General features: G+C 38.8%; 1 protein-coding gene across 1 annotated transcript in view; it reads left to right on the top strand.

Annotated features, from left to right (window-relative positions):
* The first annotated feature begins 2,571 nt into the window (after positions 1 to 2,571).
* The window catches only part of RSPH3 (radial spoke 3 homolog (Chlamydomonas)), a 26,359-nt gene continuing 7,779 nt past the window's right edge, over positions 2,572 to 21,151 (top strand). The window contains 7 exon segments of the mRNA XM_008566852.1: positions 2,572 to 2,629; positions 2,632 to 2,686; positions 2,688 to 3,056; positions 7,309 to 7,396; positions 16,954 to 17,095; positions 18,655 to 18,800; positions 19,806 to 20,009. Coding sequence (XP_008565074.1) covers positions 2,572 to 2,629; positions 2,632 to 2,686; positions 2,688 to 3,056; positions 7,309 to 7,396; positions 16,954 to 17,095; positions 18,655 to 18,800; positions 19,806 to 20,009 — 1,062 coding nt within the window.

The raw sequence follows: 21,151 nt of genomic DNA, 5'->3' as shown, positions 1-21,151 counted from the left end.
CTGGCTGCTTCCTTGACCTGGAATGTCCTGCCAAATAGTCTCAAGTTTCATTTCTTCACTTCCTTCATATCTTTACTCAAATGTCACCTTCTCAATGAAGACTTCCCTAACCCATATAAAACTGCTAGGTCCTGCACCACCCCCACACCTAGCCTTCTTCCCTGCTTTATTTTCCCCCTTAGTTCCTAAAACTATCTAATGCATATTATTTTCACACTTATTTTATGTACTTTATACTATTTTTCTACACACTTATCTTATTATTTTATAAAATACTCCTCCATCAGAATATAAGTTCCAGGGCCTGCCCATAGCTCCCTTGGGAGAGTGCGTGCTGATAACACCAAGGCCACGGGTTCGGATCCCTATATAGGGATGGCCGGTTAGCTCACTTGGGAGAGTGTGGTGCTGACAACACCAAGTCAAGGGTTAAGATCCCCTTACTAGTCATCTTTAAAAAATAATAATAATAATAATAATACAAGTTCCATGAAGGCAGGAAATTTAATCTGTTGATTTTCACTGCTATATCCCCAGTAGCACCGGGGGTGCAGGTGGGGGGGTACTGAAAACAATGCACTGAACAGTAGCAGTGCTTAGCATATAGTAGATACTCAGAACTGTCGAATGAATCATTCAGTTTCAAACCACCCAAGAGAGTTGTTAGGAAGACAGTCAGATATCAAGGATTGTCACCTGAGGGAGAAGCCCAGGCTAAAGATATATTTTTTGCTGCCATGAGTATAAGTGGGGCTAGAAATCATAGATGTGAATGAGTTTCCCTGGGAGCGAGTAGAATGAGAAGAGAAATAGGCCGTGAATAAAAACCTGTACAAAAGCCTTCTAGTGGCTATGACTTTCTTCATAAATTCCAACTGTGGCTGGTATAGCACCATTGGTTACCCAATCAATACTCACTCTCCCCGCTCCGATATCCTTACAGAATCTGTTCTCCTCCTCCTTGCCACGTGCTTCTTGGAGTCCTCTAAAGCCTGGGGCCCTGATCTAATCCAAATATGGTTGTCCTAGATAGATCCTAAACTTAAATCAGTGATATGACGTAATTCTGTTTGCTTGGGAGCTTATGGAGAAGGTTTCCACACTTCCAATAAAGACAAAAGAGAAGATATTCTTCTTCCAGTCTTCTGGAATGACGTCCTTTTATTGCTATCTTGTTGAAGCCACAGCCCAGGTGACAGATTGGAAAGGTAGAAAAAACTGTGTTGTTAATAATGTGCCAAGTCCGCAAGGTACTAACCTGGCAGCATCCTACCTCTGAACTTGCATGAAATAAAAAATTCCTTATTGTCTCAGCACTTGGAAATGGCTTTCTGTTACTTCAGGGTAAAAACATTCTAATTGATAAACAAATGTTCAATGCTCCCATGATGCGTGCCGGTCTCTCCTTTTGTAAGTATTTCTACAACTCATGTACACACACCCTACTTAGAGTCCTCCAAGAACACTGTGGGCTTTGAGCTTTTGATCAAGCCATTCTGAAAGCACTTCCTCCCAGATCCTGGAGGTCAAAACACTGTCATTCATCAAACACGATTTAAATGTCACTTTCTCCTGTAGCCCTTTCATAAATTACCTCAAAATTAAGCGATGAGATTTAAAATCGTCCAGCTGTGTTTTTACCTCTAGCATTCACCTTCGTGTTAGTGTTACTTATATAATGCCTACATCTACTTTAGACCATAAACTTCAGAGAAGGTGTAGAAATCGTAATAGAAAGGCTTAACACCAGGCACAGTTCTAATTAGTTTTACATTTATTAACCTTTCCAATCCCCAAAACAAATCCTAAGAGATAAATTCCATTATTTTCATTTTGCAGATTAGGAAAATAAAGCACAAAAAACATTAACTTGCCTGCGATGACAAGTAGGCTAGTGCATTGCAGAACCTGGATTCAAATCGAGGCAGCACTTAGCTGGAACTGAAGGTATAACTGCAAGTGCAAATAATTGCTCACAAGGGATACGGACACTTCCCTTACATAAAGGACAAGATTTTTAACACTGCTACTACTAAAACCAAAGCGTGTGCGTTTGCAAGCGCACACACACTCCATGAGAGTCCTTCTTCGGTGTCTGGGGCCTGATGGATTAAGGTACAGGGGAACTACGCCTTTCTTTGGGAAGACTCAATAAACCGCCCACCCCTTTCCCACAATTAGATGTCTGCGGAGTGGCCCTAGTCGCTCCATGCGCCCGAGGGTCCTCTGGCGAGCTAGCACAGAGCGGTGAACACAAGACGACAGCGGCGGCCCGCCCCCGGGGCAGAAGAGGTGGCGGTGCCGGGACACACGAAGAAGCCCGGCCTTGGCACGTAACAGAGCTGGGAGCCCGGCTGCCACGGGCGTGTCACCGTAGGGGCAGCCCGGGAGCACAGCCGCAGTGGCGGGAAGAGAAACAGCCGAGGACGCCTCCGAAAGATCAGGAGCACGTGGCCCTGCGAGAATGGCGCCGACCAAAGCCCTGCAAGGCCACACGTCGCCACCACTGCCCCGCAGGACTTAGCCCAGGCCGCCAGGCCCGCCTCCCTGGCCAGAGAGTGCCTGATGCGCATGCGCACCTGCAGAAGGGGCGCTCGTGGGCGGGATCAAGACCCGGAAGTAGCCCGCGCACTGTCCTTCCTGGGACACCTGACGGCCGGAACTGCCCGGAGGTCCCGCCCCCAGAGTAATCCCGGGTTGCTGGGCAACGATGCGGACGCCGCCGGCGGGGTCTGTGCTCCCTTGAGCAAGCCGAGCGTAGCTCTCACCTGCCGCACTGGCATCCTCCCGTCCCGCCCTCCTCCCTTCTTGCCGCCCCGCCTCGCGTCGCGGGATCCCTGCCCTTGGCATTACTTACGTCCCTCCGGCTGCCGCGACACCTTCGCGCCCACCTGCTTCAAAGCCAAGCCCCACCGGAAGCGAGGTGGTTCGACCCGGGACATGGCCTCCGCGATGACGGACCGCACCGGTCGGGCCATAAGTACCTACACCTACACCAGCCGGCCCCGCGCACTGCCCTGCCAGCGCCGCCGTTACAGAGACAGTCTGCTGCAGCGGTGAGTGACCAAGCCGGCCCCCATCCCGGGCCGGGGCCTGGCCCCCTCGCCCTGGCAGAAGCTGCCTATGGGACTTTCCCTTGTCTACATTCTGCTGAAATAAAATTCTGCTCTGAAGAACCCTCCCGTAGTGTGGAGTGAAGCAAGAAGGGGCATGAGTGGCCTCCCTTAGTTAACTTTTGGTGAAATGGAGTTGCTGGCATGGTCCATAACATGTAACGAATCAGCTTATTTCAGCTACTGCTTGAGGGCCACGCATGTGCCAAGCACCTTTCTGGCGACATTCAAATACATTTTCTTACTCAATCCGCAGTGCTGTGAAGTTGGTTTTATAACTTCATTATGCAAACGAGGAAACTGTGGTGCACAGGTGTCAAACACAATAGCATGTTCAAAATGGGAGGTCTTTCCACACCAGTCTTTGGGCAGGAATTCATCTTTCCATGCGGGACCGCAAATTGTGTTTTTATGGTTCTCTCAGAGTTCTTTCCATAAGCCTCAGATTTCAGAATCAGCAGAACTTCACAAGAATGCAAGCTCCATGGAAGCAGGAACCTTTGCGTTTTTTGTTTACCTAGGACCGTGCCTGGCACATCGTAAGCACTCAATACAAATTGGTGTATTGATGATTGAACATCGGCAGTGTAACTCTTGGTGCTTAAACGGACAAGTTTAAATTTTAACTGAGTTTATTTGAGCAAAGAAAAACAAAACAAAACAAAGCAAACAAATCAAAACCGATTCACAAATGGGGCAGCCCTCCCAACCAGAGCAGGTTCAGAGAACTCCAACCAATAACATGATCTGACAGCATTTATAGGAAACAAAATTGCAGTGTTGAAATAACTTAATGGTTACAGCTTAATTATTGGTTAGGTGGTTACAGAACCTCCTGCAATTAACTAAAGCTCAGCTACTGTAGTTAAACTCCTTATTAGTTTGGTCTATTAGGCTCAGTGCAGAAGCTAATGGCCTCCCACAAATTTTATTTAACATGCTCATTTCAAATACTAAGTCTAGACTCATAATTATCTTATCCTGACAAAGACTTTTTAAAATAAGAAATGTTTATCACTTTGAGAAAACCAAAAATGAAAATTTAAATTTGAAGAGGGATTATTTATGTTATGAAACACTTTCTGGTACCCTGGTGCCTTTAAGTGGTTGCTTACAAGTCATTACTGTTAAATCAGACCAACAAATTAGAAATAAGAATCAATGGCAGTTTGACTGGTGGGTTAGCTGAGCTGGTTAGAACATTGTGTTGTAACACCAAGGGCATGGGTTCAGAACCCTATACTGCCCAGCTGCCTCTGCCCCCAGCCACCCCCCACCCAAAAAAAAAAAATCAATAGTGGTTCATTAGTAATACTTTTTTTAAAAGTTACTTGGTTGGTACATTGAAGTAGTGTGTTGATTAGTGTATCAAAGTAACGTGTAAGACATAATAAAATCTCAATTTCAAGAAAGTAATTACTTATAAATCATCATAACCATTGATATCCTTATGGAGCAGCATCTCACTAGAATAAAGGCCAGGTAGGACATCTTCAGGGTTGATCTTTATCCTAGAGATGACTGGAAGCCATTGGAAAGAAGGAGAAAGAGAGGAAGAGAGAAAGAGAGTGTGTGTGTGTTTAATTTAAAATTTTTGTAATTGGTAGTTTTCAGTTTACAAAAGTCATATGCTTATTGAAGCAAATGAAAAAATACAAAATAAGGATGAATAAAGACAAAGTTAATCATCTCCTGCCCACCTCTACTCCCACTTCCCTGTTGCAACCAGATTTAACAGTCTTACATTATTCTTTTACACCTCCTTGCCTGTACACACATATATGAACATATACACATGTAGGAGGCTTATTTCCAAAATAGTATTATACTACCTGTATTATTCTGCAGTTGGCTTTTCCCCCTATTTAACAAGTTCTAATTCCCTTTTCCCCCCTAATTTCTTTATGTATACATGCATATACATATTTAATTTTATATAAGTAGACTCACATCATTCATGCTTGGGGTGTTCTTAGGGCAGCATTTGTACCACAGCCCCCATGCCTTGCAGACTGCTCTCTCTCCCCTGCCCCCAAGGTAAACCATATTAACAATCTTTTGTGAACACTCTTTTTCTTTTCTTCCTGCTCACATATTTAAGTTCAAATGTATGAATATATGTGAATAGATACACACACAAGAGTTTTGTCTACTTCATAGCAATGGTAACATATTATGCACAATTCTCAGCATCTTTCTTTTCTTAACAGTTCTTAATATAAATCCCTCCAAATAACTGGAATTGCTCGATTGTTTTTAATAACAGCATAATATCTCATGGTATGGATGTACCATAGGTTATTAAAATTTCCACTATTGATAGATATTAAGTTTCCTTCCAGTTTTTGCTACAAAGAATGGATTTCAATAAATAACTTGTGCACTGGACTTTTTATTTCTATAAGACCCGTTCCCAAGAATGGGATTGTGAGGTCATATGTATTTTTAATACAGACAAATGAACAATATACCTTTCTTCCTGGGATGTTTAAACATATTCTTTTTCCCACATCCTCACTAGCAATAGGTGTTATGGATTTTTTTCTATTCTTTTTTGGTTTTGATGGTATCAGATCAGAATTTTTTCTCATTATTACTTTAATTAGCACTAGCAGGCTTTAACCAAGAAAGCATTATATTTGGATTTTCTCATTCTAAAAGATCACTGACTACAATGTATAGAACAGATTGAGGAAGAAATGTTCCAGACAGTTTAGAGACTTTTTAGGAGTCCAGCTAAAAGATAGTAGTGGCAGTGAGCAATGGATGGATGCAAGGAAGATTTTGGGAGTAGAATCAATACTACTTTCTAGATGTAGGGGATAGGGAAGAGGAAAGATTCATGGATGACTCCCAGGCTTCTGGATTAAGCCCACTGTATGGCTAGTGGTACCAGTAAATGAAATAAGAGACACTGAAGAAGTAACAAGTTGGAACAGGAGAGTGATAATTAGTTCAATTTTGAGATTGCCCTACAGACATCCTAGTGAGATGTCATTGGGAAATTGAGTTGAGAGGAGAGTTCTGAGCTAAAAATAAAATAAAATTGGGAGTTTTAGGTCTATGGATCATAACTGAAGCCTTGAAAATGAGTGAGGTCAACTAAGGACAACAAAAGGCTGGACCCTGAGGAAATGCTCTGGTATGGGAGGAGCTGCAAACAAAATCTGAGAAACAGCAGCCAGAGAAGTGGCAGAAAAACAATCAGACGAATATGGTGGTATCATAGAGGCCTAAAAAGAGAGTGCTTCAGTGAAGGAGTGTTCAGTGGTAGCTTCAATATATGATACATGGGTAACTCCTGTCCCACTCAGAATCATCTCCGGTAGAATACTGTTATTGGTATAAGTTGGTATTTGGCTTCATACCTATAAGTAGTATATCATTTAAACAACTTGAAAATATCAACTGTGTATTTGTATTTGTCACTATTGATCATTTATTTTGATTCCTGATATTAAAATTTTATTAACATTTATTTATTTTTTATTTATTTTTTTTTTTAAAAGATGACCGGTAAGGGGATCTTAACCCTTGACTTGGTGTTGTCAGCACCACGCTCACCCAGTGAGCTAACTGGCCATCCCTATATGGGATCCGAACCCAGGGCCTTGGTGTTATCAGCACCGCACTCTCCCGAGTGAGCCATGGGCCGGCCCAAAATTTTATTAACATTTAAAACAATGACTTTTTAAAATATCTTTGGGTTTAAAGAACCGTGAGAAATTTGACTTATTTTTCTAAGCCTGATTCTTTTATTAATGTAAGTTTTCAATCCTTGAATCAAGCTTTTTTAGTCCTGGATGGCAGGCCCCTTTTCAGATGGGCCATTTTCACATTTGTTAAGCCGTCTTACAGATTTACAGCCTAAATCCAGCTCTGACACTTACTAGCAAGGTGACCTTGGGCAAATTCCTTTCTGAACCTATTTCCTTTTCTGTTAAATAAGGATCATAGTTCCCAACTTGAAGCTTACTGTGAGCAATAAACAAAATAATGTTTATGAAGAGCCTGGCATATGGTAAGCATTACATTTGTGGTAGCCATTTGTTTCCTTATTTTATGGACCACACTAAAACAGAAGTCTGTTTTCTTAAAATGTTTTCATCTTAGTCTAAATCCTATTGAAAATGAGTTTACTTCATAGATACTAACACTCCACTGAGGTAGTAACTTAGAATTTGGTGTTTTACAGAGATGAAGAACCTATCCATTACGGAAACATAATGTATGACAGAAGGGTGATCCGAGGCAACACGTATGCGCTGCAGACAGGGCTGCTGGTTAGTACACTTTGAATAGTCTTAAAACAAAATTCTCATACTGTCTATGGTGAAGGATCAGTTTGTTTCTGTTAATTTCTAATTCATTGCAAGCTAAAAAACGTTTATAAAATAAAGATGAATTACTAGGAAAATGAAACTTAAAAAAAGACATGCAAATGTGAGCCAACTGGTGGTTGCCAGGGGCTGTGGGGAAGGGGGATAGGGAGTTATTGTTTAACAGGTACAGAGTTTTAGTTTTGCAAGATGAAAAGAGTTTTGAGATACATAGTGATGATGGTTACAGACAATGTGAATGTACTTAATGCCACTGAATTGTACACTTAAAAATGGTTACAGTGGTAAATTTTATGTTATGTGTATTTTACCACAATTAAAAATAATAACTAAAAAAATAATACAAGCCTCAATTTTTTATTAGATTCAACAGAACTCTTGCAAATTGCTCTAAAAGTTTCCAAACTTTTGCTTTCAATTTCTGTACTTAAATTGTTACAACCAGTTCAACAGTTTATAGACACATTAGTTTTTTGAGTACCACATTTTCAGTAGCACTGGTATAATACATTTAAGTTTGTTTAGATAATCTTATACTCCGATATTATTATCATTATTTAATCAAAACATCCAAATTACTCTTCTGTTCTTTAATTCACTCAACAAATATTTATTGACTTTTAGGTCCTATGCTGGGTACCTGGGATACAGAGATGTGTAAGATGTGGTATGATGTTAATGGTGGTGATTTCTTGTCCCAGATATGAACTATAGTGAATCTCTAGACAGTCTATGATGTAAAAGTTCCTAACAAAAAGGTGGTGGTATATGGAACATGAGACAGTCCGAAGCAGTGGTTCCCAAACTTGGATGTGCATCAGAATCACGTGGAAAACATATTAAAATATATATGCTTCAGCCCTACCCTGGATCTCCTGCATTAGTACCTCTAAGGGTTGGACATAGGAATATGTATTTTTAATCAACTTCTCTAGGCAATTCTGGTACAGCCAGCTCAGGGCCAGCCAGCATTTGGAAGCAACTTTTCAAACATGTGATATTGACATATGTTTTCTTATAGCATCTTCATATAGCAGTACCAATGAACACTGACCTACTTACAACAAGACAGAAAGGAGGATCACCTTCTTTGAGTTCTTTAGTCAGTTAATCAGCACCTTACCTTAAAAGTCTGCACTGAGACTTCCAGTTCTGTACAAGCAGGAATTTATTCATTCCTTCCTATTCCTCCCTCTTACAAGTAAAAACTCTGAATATAACACAACAAACAAACATAGGAAGACTCTGAAAGGTGGAAAGAAGAAGACAGGCTGGGTATGGACCCAGGACTTGAGGCACAGTGATGAGTTCTCTGGGTTTTCTTTCTGCCTCCCACATATCTCGTTAAGGCCACTGGAGAAGCCTGCAACCTGGAACCACCAACAGGCACAACCCCACGGAAAGCCTGCTCCCTCTAGGCAAAGAACTGGGAAGGGAGCAGCCCAGCAGAACAGAAAACATTTCTGACAACACTGTGCCTAGTCCAGCTAATGGAAAAACTGCCTTACCCCTCTGCACAGTGTCGGTGAAGTAGTAAGTCAAGATGGTACAAGTTGGTGCCCTACTTTTTCTGGGATGGTATCAGCAAAGCCAGTGAGGAGCTGAATTTGTAATCCTATCTAGAGATAATAAGGAGGAACAAGGTGGTATGGAAGTGCTAGTCAGTGCTCCACTCCCCCATACAACAGTGTCAGCAGAGCCAAGCAAGGAGCTGAGCTCCTACCCCCACCTGGCACCCATAACGTGGTACCAATTGACCCTCTTCTTTAGCTGAGTTAATGTCAGTGGGCCCCAGTAAGGAGAGGAACTTCCAATCCCACCCACACTTGCATGCTAAAACAGAAAGAGCAACATCCTGCTAAAAATATTAAATAAGCTCCAAAGTCTCACAACATAATACCCAGAATATCTGGAATACAATAAAAAATCACTCATCATACAAGAACCAGAAGAATCACAACTTGCATGAGAAAAAAAATTAAGAAATGGCAATACCAAGATGACTCAGATGTAGGAATTATCTGACAAGGATTTTAAAGCAACAATCATAAAAATATTCTCATCAAAAGTGAACAATTATGAACACTCTTGAAACAAATGAAGAAACAAAATCTTAGCAAAGAAATAGAAGATACAGAAATGAACCAAATGGAAACTATAGAACTGAAAAATACCATAACCAAAATAAAAACCACACTGGACAGACTCAGTAGTACATTGGAGATGACACAGGAAACAATCAATGAACTCAAAGACAAATCAATGGAAATTACCCAGCTGAACAACAGAGAGAAAATAGACCCCCCAAAAGATAAATAAAAAGAGCCTCAGGGAGCTATGGAAAAGTAACAAAAGATCTATGTTTATGTTATCAGAAGAAAAGGAGAAAAAGTGTGGGATGGAAAAATGTTTGAAGAAATGGTGCCTTAAAATTCCACAAATTTGTCAAAAGACCTACAGATCCAAGAAGCTAGGTGAACTCGAGGAAGGATAAACCCAAAGAAATCCACACCAAGACACATCAAAATAAAAATTCTGAAAACTAAAAAAAATCTTGAAAGCACTGGAGAGAAATGACATTTTAATGGAAGGGGAACAAAGATGTGGATTTCTCATCTGAAACACAGAGACGTAGAAAGAAGTGGCGCAATATTTTTCAACTCTCAAAAGAAAAGGACTCTCAACCTCTAGTTCTAATACAATGAAAATATTCTTTTGAAAGAAAGGAGAAATCAAGACATTCTCAGATGAAGGAAAACTGAGAGAATTTGTCACTAGCAGATCTTCCCTTAAAGAATGGCTGAAGGAAGTTCTCTAAACAGAAAGGAAATTATAGCAGAAGGAAGCCTGAGACTTGAAAGACAGAGAAGGAGAGAGAGTGAAGGGGTCAGAACAGGGATAAATATAATAACTGTCTTTCTCATGAGTTTTTTTTTCTTTCTTTTTTCATTTTTCTAAATTTTTTTTCGATATACAGTGTGGTTGATTATTGTGGCCCATTACCGAAACCTCCCTCCCTCCTCCCTCTCCCCCCTCCCATCCAACAATCTCCTTTCTGTTTGCTTGTCGTATCAACTTCAAGGAATTCTCGTGAGTTTTTAAAATTGTTTTATGGTTGAAGCAAAATTATAACATCTGATGTAGTGCTTTACGTATGTCAATGAAATAAATTTAAGACGGCTATGTTTTTATTATATTTTAAAAGTGGGGATAATAAAGGATTTTAAATGGGTGTAAGATTTCTGTACTTAACTTGAAATAGTAAAATGTTGATAGTAAATATTGACTGATAACATACGTATATATTTTGTAATACCTGAAGCAACCATTTAAAAAACTATACAAAGAGATCTGGAAAAAAAAAAAAAAAGAAAACAAATAAGAAGAGAAACTATACAAAGAGTCAAAAATTTTACAGGTAAATCAAAGTAGAATTCTGACAAATGTTCAAGTAACTCACATGAAGGCAAGAAAAAGAAAACAGAGAAAGGAAAAAGCAGGGAGAACAAACAGGAAAAAAATAACATGTCAGACTAAGCCCTAACATGTCAGTAATTAGTTTAAATGGAACTGGCCTGAACAAACCAATTAAAAGGCACAGGGCTGGCCAGTTAGTTCAGTTGGTAGAGCGTGGTGTTGATAACAACAAGATCCCTGTACCAGCTAGCACCAAAAATAAATAAAGGTCAAGGGCTACAGGAGCATGGGACCTCAGGAGCCAAGGGCAGCCCCTGCTGACAGACAGCAGAAGCAGAGGGTGCCATCACGTGGGCGGCCCACCACTGCTGCAGACACTGCCACCTAGTGGGTGGCCTGCTACTGCCACCATCACCATTCAGGCAGCCTGCCAACCACTCAACTGCATTGACACAAGGTGGGTCACCAGCAGAGCCCAGAGAAAGAGGTGAGTGACAACAGATATGTGACCCAGTGGCCCAACCCACAAAGCAAACTAAGGCAGCATCCATGGTAGCACACCTGGTGCTGGGAAGTACGTGTGCAGCCCATGCAACTGCCTTGATCAGAGGAGAGACACCTGCGGAACCCCCAGACAATGCAGAAACCTAGGATACCCATATAAGAGTACGAAAGAAAACTCCCAACCAACATCAACCCATCCCCCAGCTGGGGGAAACAAGAACCCAAGTGGAGCCTCTGCCTGTGGGAAAAAGGAAAGAGAAACCCTGCCCAGGACCACTCTTTTAAAGTGAGTTAGGTCCCAGTTAGGATGGCTAAAATCCAAAAGACTCTGAATGATAAATGCTGGCAAGGTTGCAGAGAAAAAGGAACTCTCATACATTGTTGGTGGGACTGCAAAATGGTGTCCTCAACAATTGCAAATGACCCAGCTATCCCACTGCTGGGAATATACCCAGAGGAATGGAAATCATCAAGTCGAAGGTATACCTGTTCCCCAGTGTTCATCGCAGCACTCTTTACAATAGCCAAGAGTTGGAACCAGCCCAAATGTCCATCACCGGATGAGTGGATACGGAAAATGTAGTATATCTATACAGTGGAATACTACTCAGCTATAAAAACGAATGAAATACTTCCATTTGCAACAACATGGATGGACCTTGAGAGAATTATATTAAGTGAAACAAGTCAGGCACAGAAAGAGAAATACCACATGTTCTCACTTACTGGTGGGAGCTGAAAATAAATAAATAAATTCACACACACATGCACACAAAAAAAAACCGGGGGGGGGGGAAGAAGACATAACAACTACAGTTCCTTGAAGTTGATACGACAAGCAAACAGAAAGGACATTGTTGGGTGGGAGGGAGGAGAGGGAGGAGGGAGGGAGGTTTCGGTAATGGGCCATAATAATCAACCACATTGTATATTGATAAAATAAAATTTAAAAAATAATAAAAATAAAAGTAAATTGAGTTAGGTCACAAATCAAGTCTCAGCAAATTTAAAACCAGTATCATTTCAGACCACAACGAATTAAAACTAGAAATCAATAACATAACTGATTGTACATATCTCTGGGATACAGCATTGAATATCAATACCTGCGTGCAATATATGATGCTCAAATCAGAATAATTAGTATATTCAACATTACACAATGTAATCTTTTTTGTGGCCCTGTAGGTCCAGGTAAGCCTCTACAATTAACTGTACCCCCCCCCATTACAAATCATAATGTCACAACTACAAATAAATCTACACATGTAAATACATAGATGAAATGGACCAGTTCTGTAAACTACAAACTGCCAAAATTCACCTTACTTGAAACAGATGTTCTGAATAGTCCTATAACTATTAAAGAAATTGAATTTCTAATGTAAAAGCTTACAAAAAAGATATCTCCAGGCCCAAATGGTTTCACTGGAGAATTCTACCAAACGTTTAAAAAATAATTAGCACCAATTCTACACAATCTCTTCCAGAAAATAAAAGAGAAGAAAACAAAACAAGTTCAGGACTTGTAAGATAAAAATTACAAAATTCTGATGAAAGAAATCAAAGACCTAGATTAATGCAAGACATACCATATGCATGAATTGGAAGATTCACAATGGTAAAGATGTTAATTCTCCCCAAATTGATCTGTAAGTTTAACACAATTCCTATCAGAATCCCAGCAAGATTTTTGTAGATCTAGATAAGCTTGTTATAAAACTTATATAGAAAGACAAAGGAATTAGAAGAGTTACAATCGTTTTGAAAAAAAATGATAAAGTAGGAAGAATCACTCTACCAATGTTAAGACTTACTATATGTACCTAGTCATCAAGACAGGGTGGCATTGCTGGAGGAATAGACACATGGACCAATGGAACAGAAGAGAGAACTGAGAAGTATACCCTTACAAATACACCCAACTAGTTTTTGACAAAGGGACAAGGCAATTCCATGGAGTAAAGATAATCTTTTCAATCAATGGTGCTGGAGCAATTGAACATTCATAGGTAAGAAAATTAAATGAACCTTGACCTCATACCATATATAAAAATTAATTCAAATGGATCATGGATTTAAATGTAAAACCATAAAACTTCTAGAAGAAAATATAGGAGAAAACCTTCAGAACCTAGAGCTAGGTGAAGAGTTCTTAGGTATGACACGAAAAGCATGATGCATAAAAGAAAAAGTGATAAATTGGACTTCATCAAAATTAAAAACTTGTGATGCAAAAAACCCTTAAAAGAGAATGAAAAGACAAGCTACAAAGAAAGTATTTGCAAACTGCATATCCAACTTAAATCTGGAATATATAAAGAACTCTCAGAACTCAAAAGTAAAAAAAAAAAAATAGAAAATGATCAAAAGACATGAACAGACATTTCACCAAAGAGGAGATATGGTTGGCAGATGAGCACACAAAAAGATGTTCAATTAATCCTTAGGGAAATTCAAATTAAAATCACAGTGATATACTACACACCTATTACAACAGAAACGTTTAAAAGTAGTGATATAACAAGTGCTTGTGAGGATGTGGAGCAATTGGAATTCTCATAAATTGCTGATAGGACTGTAAAACACTGTGGAAAACACAGCAATTACTTATAAAACTAAATATGTACTTACCATTTAACCGCACAGTTGCACTCATAGACAATTTATCCCAGAGAAATGGAAACCTCCATTTACAGATAAAACTGTACATGAACATTCATAGCAACTTTATTCCATAATAGCCAAAAACATCATGTCTTTCAGTAGGTAAATGATGAGAAACGAACTCTCATGGGTGCATTGGTACATCCATACCAGTACAATCAACTACCCTCAGTGAGAAAAAAAGGAATGAACTATTGATATATACAACAACCTGGATGGCTGTCAAGGGCATTGTGCTTAGTAAAAAAAAAAAAAAAAAAAAAGGCCAATCTCAAAAGGTTATATACTGTATGAGTCCTTGTATATAACATTCTTGAAAAGACAAAACTATAGAGATGATTGTCAGGGTACAGGGATGGGGGTGGGACTTGGGAACAAATATAAAGAGATATCTGAGGGAGCTCCTTTGTGGTAATGGAACAGATCTATATCTTGACTGTGGTGGTGGTTACACAAATCTGCATATGGAAGAAAATCACATGGAACTATATTTACAGACACAAATATAAAGCAATGCATGTAGAAATTACAAAAATCAGGCTGGCCAGTTAGCTCACTTGGTTAGAGTGTGGTGTTATAACACCAAAGTCAAGGATTCAGATCCTTGTACCAGCCAGTCACCAAAAAAAAAAAAAAAAAAAAAACCAATTCTGAAAACTGAATAAGATCAGTTAACACTATTTTACCAGTGTTAATTTCCTGATTTGAGCATTGTGCTACAATTAGATAAAATGTCAGCACTGGGGGAAGCTGGATGAACAGTACACAGAACTCTACTGTTTTGCAACCTCCTGTAAATTATTTCAAAATAAAACATTTTTTTTTTTTTTTAAAAGATGACCAGTAAGGGGATCTCAACCCTTGGCTTGGTGTTGTCAGCACCACGCTCAGCCAGTGAGCAAACCGGCCATCCCTATATGGGATCCGAACCCGCAGCCTTGGTGTTATCAGCACCGCACTCTACCGAGTGAGCCACGGGCCGGCCCCAAAATAAAACATTTTTTAAAAAATATTTTAACTAGGCCCTGAAACAATTAGGTTGGGCAATGCATTTCTTTTCTTTTTTCTTTTCTTTTCTTGGCAGCTGGCTGGTACAGAGATCAAACCCTGGACCTTGGTGTTATCAGCACCACACTCTATCCACCTGAGCTAACTAACCAACCCTGGCAATGCATTACTAAAATGAATTTGTTGCATTTATGTTAACTCAAAAGCTGATATGTATAATTCTGTTCCATTAAACAGAAGAAAGTGGAACTAAATCAAGCATATAATAATGCAGAATAAATATGAAAAGAAAAAAGTCTTCACTGAATGATCCCAAAATGATATTTAGCAATTGTATTAGAAAAACGGAATTGTAAAAAATGCAATTGAGGTTTTTTTTGGCAATGCGGTTATATTATTTTATAATAAAAGGATATGATAACTATGGAGAAGAGTTATTTTATGTCAGATATTGTGTTAGAGTCGTTACATTATCATCTGAACTGTTCCTTACAAGTAAAACCATACATAGATGGGCTGGCCTGTGGCTCACTCGGGAGAGTGAGGTGCTGATAACACCAAGGCCACGGGTTCGGATCCTATATGGGGATGGCCGGTTCGCTCACTGGCTGAGCGTGGTGCTGACAACACCAAGCCAAGGGTTAAGATCCCCTTACCGGTCATCTTTTGGGAAAAAAAACATAGATGTTACTAGTATTCTCATTGCATGAGGAGTCTTCAAAAAATTTATGGAAAGATTCATATTATTTTTTAATAATATTTTTCCACAAACTTTTTGAAGTACCCTTATACAGATGAGAAAACTGAGTATCTGAAAACTTAGGCTATTAGGCCAAGCTTTACTAATCCAAGTAATGAATAAATTAAAGAGTTGGTATTTTAGCTTCAGAGCCAACACTCTTGTTTTCACTGTATCATGCCAATATGAAGAAAAGTTTATGATAGATTAGAAAGACAGTATAAAGCATGTATAGTATCATCACAATTTCAAAAGCAGTATGCATTTAAATGACATGAGGTCATAGGTAATTTTCTTTTTTAAAAAACTTTAATGTTGTTACACTGTCACTTTTTTTTTTTTAAAGATGACCAGTAAGGGGATCTTAACCCTTGACTTGGTGCTGTCAGCACCACTCTCTCCCAAGTGAGCTAACCGGCCATCCCTATATAGGGATCTGAACCCATGGCTTGGTGTTATCAGCACCACACTCTCCCAAGTGAGCCACAGGCCGGCCCATTACATTGTCACTTTAAAACATGTTTAGAATTCTAATTTTAATTATTTTTTTAAAGTTTATGCAAAATACTTTCATCTTTCTCTTTCTTTTCATATTTACCTTGAGATGAGATAGGCCAGCCATAGAGAATGACTATAAGAGAAGATACAGATGCCAAATCTAGGTGCTCCAAATATTGCAGAACTACTGTAAATAATTGTCTTTTTAATCCCTTAATTAACTTAGCATTTTGTGCACTTGGAGAGGCTTTGTTTGAACTGAGGATGTTTTCTTTGTTAGAGAAATTCAGATTTTTAAAAAATCCGAGTGCTTTTCGATTTCTTAACTACACATTACAGTTTATTATAAGTGAATGGTTATATCAGTTTTACCAGGCACCAGAGGAATTCATGGTAAAAATGTTTAAAGAGGAAAAACAAGTTGATAGGATTCTGCACCCATAATATTTCAATTAACAGCCATACTTTGAAGATGCTTTTATGCTCTTTCAGGTACCTTCATAATTACCTGACAGAGTTCCAGTAAAACTTCAATTGTTACTGATAATCAGGAAGCAGTATTGTGACAAATGCTTGTATACTGTCTAGGAATCACTTTGGAATGGCAGTTCCTATATTCTTTGAGATGTATTTTCTAAATTTTCAAAGCCTTTTCTATCCCTTTTAGCCTGATCAGCCTGATCCTATAGACCTTCAAAGGCAGCAGCAGGCTAGGAGGAGGATTCTGGCTAGAAAACGCGCTCAAGAGCAGCTCAGACCACGAACGCCCGAACCCGTGGAAGGCAGAAAGCACATGGACGTGCAAACAGGTGTGCGCCGCACCCTTGACATTGTGGCCCCTTGGTTTCCTCAGTTGTCGGTCAGTCCATTTTTATTTGGTCTTTACTTATGCATCTCCTATGCTATCCAATACTTCCCCAATCACGGTAGGAAGTCTCTTTATTAAACAAATACATAGAGTGCGTATTATTATTACATCGGGTATGGCTGGAAGTGTGGAATGAGGTTTTAAGAAAAAGAATGTTATGACCAACCTAATTTCCTCTTATCCCTTTTCACATATTCTATTCTCAAACTGGGATTATTTCTCATAGCCCGACATGAATTACTGTTCTTTCATCAGGACTTACAGGAGAGGAGAACAATATGGTTCTATTTTGGCATTTTATTTGTCTTTTGAGAGGAGTAAACCCACTCACATCTGAGTCATCTGCCTGTCAGGCCACCCTCTTCTGTCCTGTTGTTCTCCTTTTGTTCTGCCTTCGCTTCGCATAGTCTCCAGGGCCACACAGGTGCTCCAGAGGCAGGTGCCAGAATGTTCCTGCTCGTCTACTGTTCTCAGCTGTAGAGGCTTACCTGGACCTACAGAGCCTAACGGTGGCATTGACAGAATCTTGGTAATCAGACAACACTTGGTGTTTTGCATGGACTACTGTAACTGCTTAAGATTCACCTTTTACCCTACCAAGATGGTCAGTGGATTCATCAGGGTTATTTCTGGAGCATCAAGGCAAAAGGAAAGAACCATTCCACACTTTTTTCCCCTCCTGTTAGGCCAAGTCTAGAACAAGTGGATGTCTGTGATTAGCCAATATAGTTGTAATTCTGTAAGAGCTAAGTTTTAGTTTTTGTTTATACTATCAGAATATTAAGTGATATAATAGTAGCCACCTTCCTGTATTTCCCCAGAGACTATACCAGGTCCTTTACCAGGGTATCTCCTTTATTATTACAGAGATTTCACGTGACAGGTAATTATGATCTCTTTTACAGATGAAGAAACTGCGGCCCAGAGAGGATGTAACTTGGCTAGGTTCTGTGCTCAACATCATGACTTCAGTGCTCATGTTCTTTGTGTGACTCCCCATTGCCCCTACCTCATATAAATTATTCCTAATGTGAAATTTGTTTTCATACATCTGTTTATATCCTATAGGATAGAGGGAACATCAAATAACTTGGTGACTTGGTGCATGATTTTTAAAAATATCCAAGAATGTTCAAATCTTTATATGTTTACTACCTCAGGACTCAATTCCATGTATTATTAACTTTTCATCCCCTATTATACTTTGCACCTTATGCACATCTATGGTTTCATGTTCTTCTTCAGTTTCATTTTCAAATACAAATCTCAGTGCTTTCTAGACATTCAGTAATGCTCTAGCCTGACTGACTCTATGGTCTTCCAGATCTATAAAAATTATTAGTTCGATATGTGAATCGAACCCCACATTTGAGGACTTTCATTCTAAGACTTACTTTCTGATCTGTTTAATTGTTTTGAAGGAACTGAAATTTCAAATATACATGTATGCTTGAAGGAGAATCAAAATTTTAAACTCAGTGTATACGATATTATTCTTAGAATTGTACCTTGAAGAAATTGCTGACCGCATAATAGAAGTTGATATGGAATGCCAAACAGATGCATTTTTGGACAGACCATCAACACCACTCTTTATTCCTGCCAAAACTGGCAAAGATGTGGCCACCCAAATACTGGAAGGAGAGGTACAGTACATTCTGTGGGCTTCTCTCTATGATCTTTATAAATGAAGGTAAAGTTAGGTTAGGTAAAGCTTAATATTGGCAACAACCAATTCGTAAAGCTTCTACATTTTGGATTTCTTTTCAGATATTATCCATAATGGTTTTATCCTATAGTACCCTTAAATGTTTTTAAATATTGTGTTCTGATTTCTGCTCTTTCCTGATCAGAAGTAAAATCATTAGAAATTTTTTTAGGATATTTACACATTTGATTTTTGTTTGTTTTACATACTTGTTTAATGTATGTGTAAAATGTAGATTTGTACCAATTAAGGAAAAATTATATTCCTGGTATAAAAGATTCCACTATTAGTTGCTTGTAGGTTACAAAACTTTTATGGAGATACTCTCTCTGTAACAAAACATTTTTAATAATTTCATTTCAATGTGGAATGTATAAATGGGCCAGTTTATGAAATTGAAGAAGAGAAGGCAATGATTATGTGCATAATGGCCTGAGATTTAAGACCTGAAGGAACTAAAAGAACTGTTACTGAAACTGGGAAATAAAATAAGTCTTCAGAAGCTACATAGAAAGGTGCTTTTGCCTCTAAATCTAGAGGTGCATCACCAAGATACCCATTATTCTTGCTCCTTAGTTCATCAAACATTATTTAAAAACAGCCAATAAAAATCAAGCAGAAAAGGTAGGGAATATGAAAAAGGATATTTTCCTTGGATTTCCGAGTATGATCTTAAAATTATCGAGTGTCAGGTTCATTTTGACAAATGCACAGATTTTTTTTCATAACTTCAGCTTAATGGATTTTTGCCTGTAAACAAAAGGCCATTTACATACCTCGCAGGGTTGTTTGAAGATTAGAAGCCATAAATAAAGCACAGTCTCTGGCACACATAAGACACTTAATAAATAATATTCTGTTAGTACTATTCTTCTTTATATTTTTTATTGAGCATTTGGTTCATGATTAAAATTTTAAGTTTGTTTGATTTTGTGTGTTTAAGCTCTTTGACTTTGATCTTGAAGTTAAACCAATGTTAGAAGTTTTGGTGGGGAAGACGATCGAGCAGTCTCTTCTGGAAGTAATGGAAGAAGAGGAGTTGGCTAACCTGCGGTCCAGTCAGTATGCGTATGAAGAAATCCGGAATGTTGAACTTGCTGAAGTTCAGCGACTTGAAGAGCAAGAGAGACGACACCGTGAAGAAAAAGTATGGAATTCTATTTTTTTGTTTTTCGTAGATAGTCTTTTGGCTATTTAACATATTACGTTCAGAATTATATGTGGCATGTCGTAAAGCTAAAGATCTTTGGCAATGTGATAGAAAAAGACCCATGGTCTTTATTGCTCAGGTCTCCCCTATAGATCATAGATCTTTCATGGACTGAATTACATTTTGTAAATTCCAGCTTACATAAATGTACCAAAATTGAGTTTCCAAAAGTTCTTAAGTGAAATGAAAGTTCCTAAATTACGTATGCCCAACTGGAAGACACTTAAATATCAGGAGTCCTAGAGAAAGAAGTTCACTGATTTGCCATAAGTCAGTGGCAGAAAGATGGAAGGAAGGGAAAAATGAAGTACACTGAGGATAGGTGGGGGTAAGCAGCAGAGGACCTGGATAGAATTCTGGCCTCTTCTCAGCGGCCAGGCCCTTCTTTACAACTGCAGGGATACACCAGAACTACTTGGGTCCTTACAGAATATTTTTCAGATTATAGGTTTTTAGAAGCTTCAGTAAGAAAATAAGTTTTACAGTCCAGTTTCCTTTTAAATATGCTAATAGCCTGCAGTTAGGAAACACTAGCCCTGGTAATCTTTTTTTTCTTAATTATTTGTTTTAATTGACACATAATTGTACATATTTATGAGGTACAATTTGATGTTTTGATACATATGTATGTTGTATAATGATCAGGTCAGGATAGTTAGGTATTCATCACCTCATGCATTCATCTTTTCCTTTTGGCAGAACATTCAAAAGTTTAAAAGGCCTTTATTCTAGCTATTATTATGCAATATACAAAACTTAACTGTTAGCCATAGTCACACTTGCAATAGAAAACCAGAACTTATTCCTCCTAATTGTAATTTTGTACCCATTGGCCACCCTCTCCCCATTTTCCCTTTGACCCTCCCCTCCCCAGTCTCTTGTAACCACAGTTCTACTCTCTGCCTCTATAATATCTTTTCTTTGTTTTAGATTCCATATATCAGTGAGGTCATGTAGTATTTGTCTTTCTGTGCCTGGCTTACTTCACTTAACATAGTGTCTTCCAGGTCCATATTCATGTTACTGCAAATGATAGGATTTCATTCCTTTTTTTTTTTTTTTTTTTTTTTTTTTTTTTC

The sequence above is a fragment of the Galeopterus variegatus genome, unplaced genomic scaffold (assembly GCF_000696425.1).
Source record: "Galeopterus variegatus unplaced genomic scaffold, G_variegatus-3.0.2 Scaffold271, whole genome shotgun sequence".
In the NCBI taxonomy this organism is placed as follows: Eukaryota; Metazoa; Chordata; class Mammalia; order Dermoptera; family Cynocephalidae; genus Galeopterus; species Galeopterus variegatus.
The sequence above is the reverse complement of the archived record's forward strand: the minus strand, read 5'-3'. Positions and strand labels throughout refer to the sequence as shown.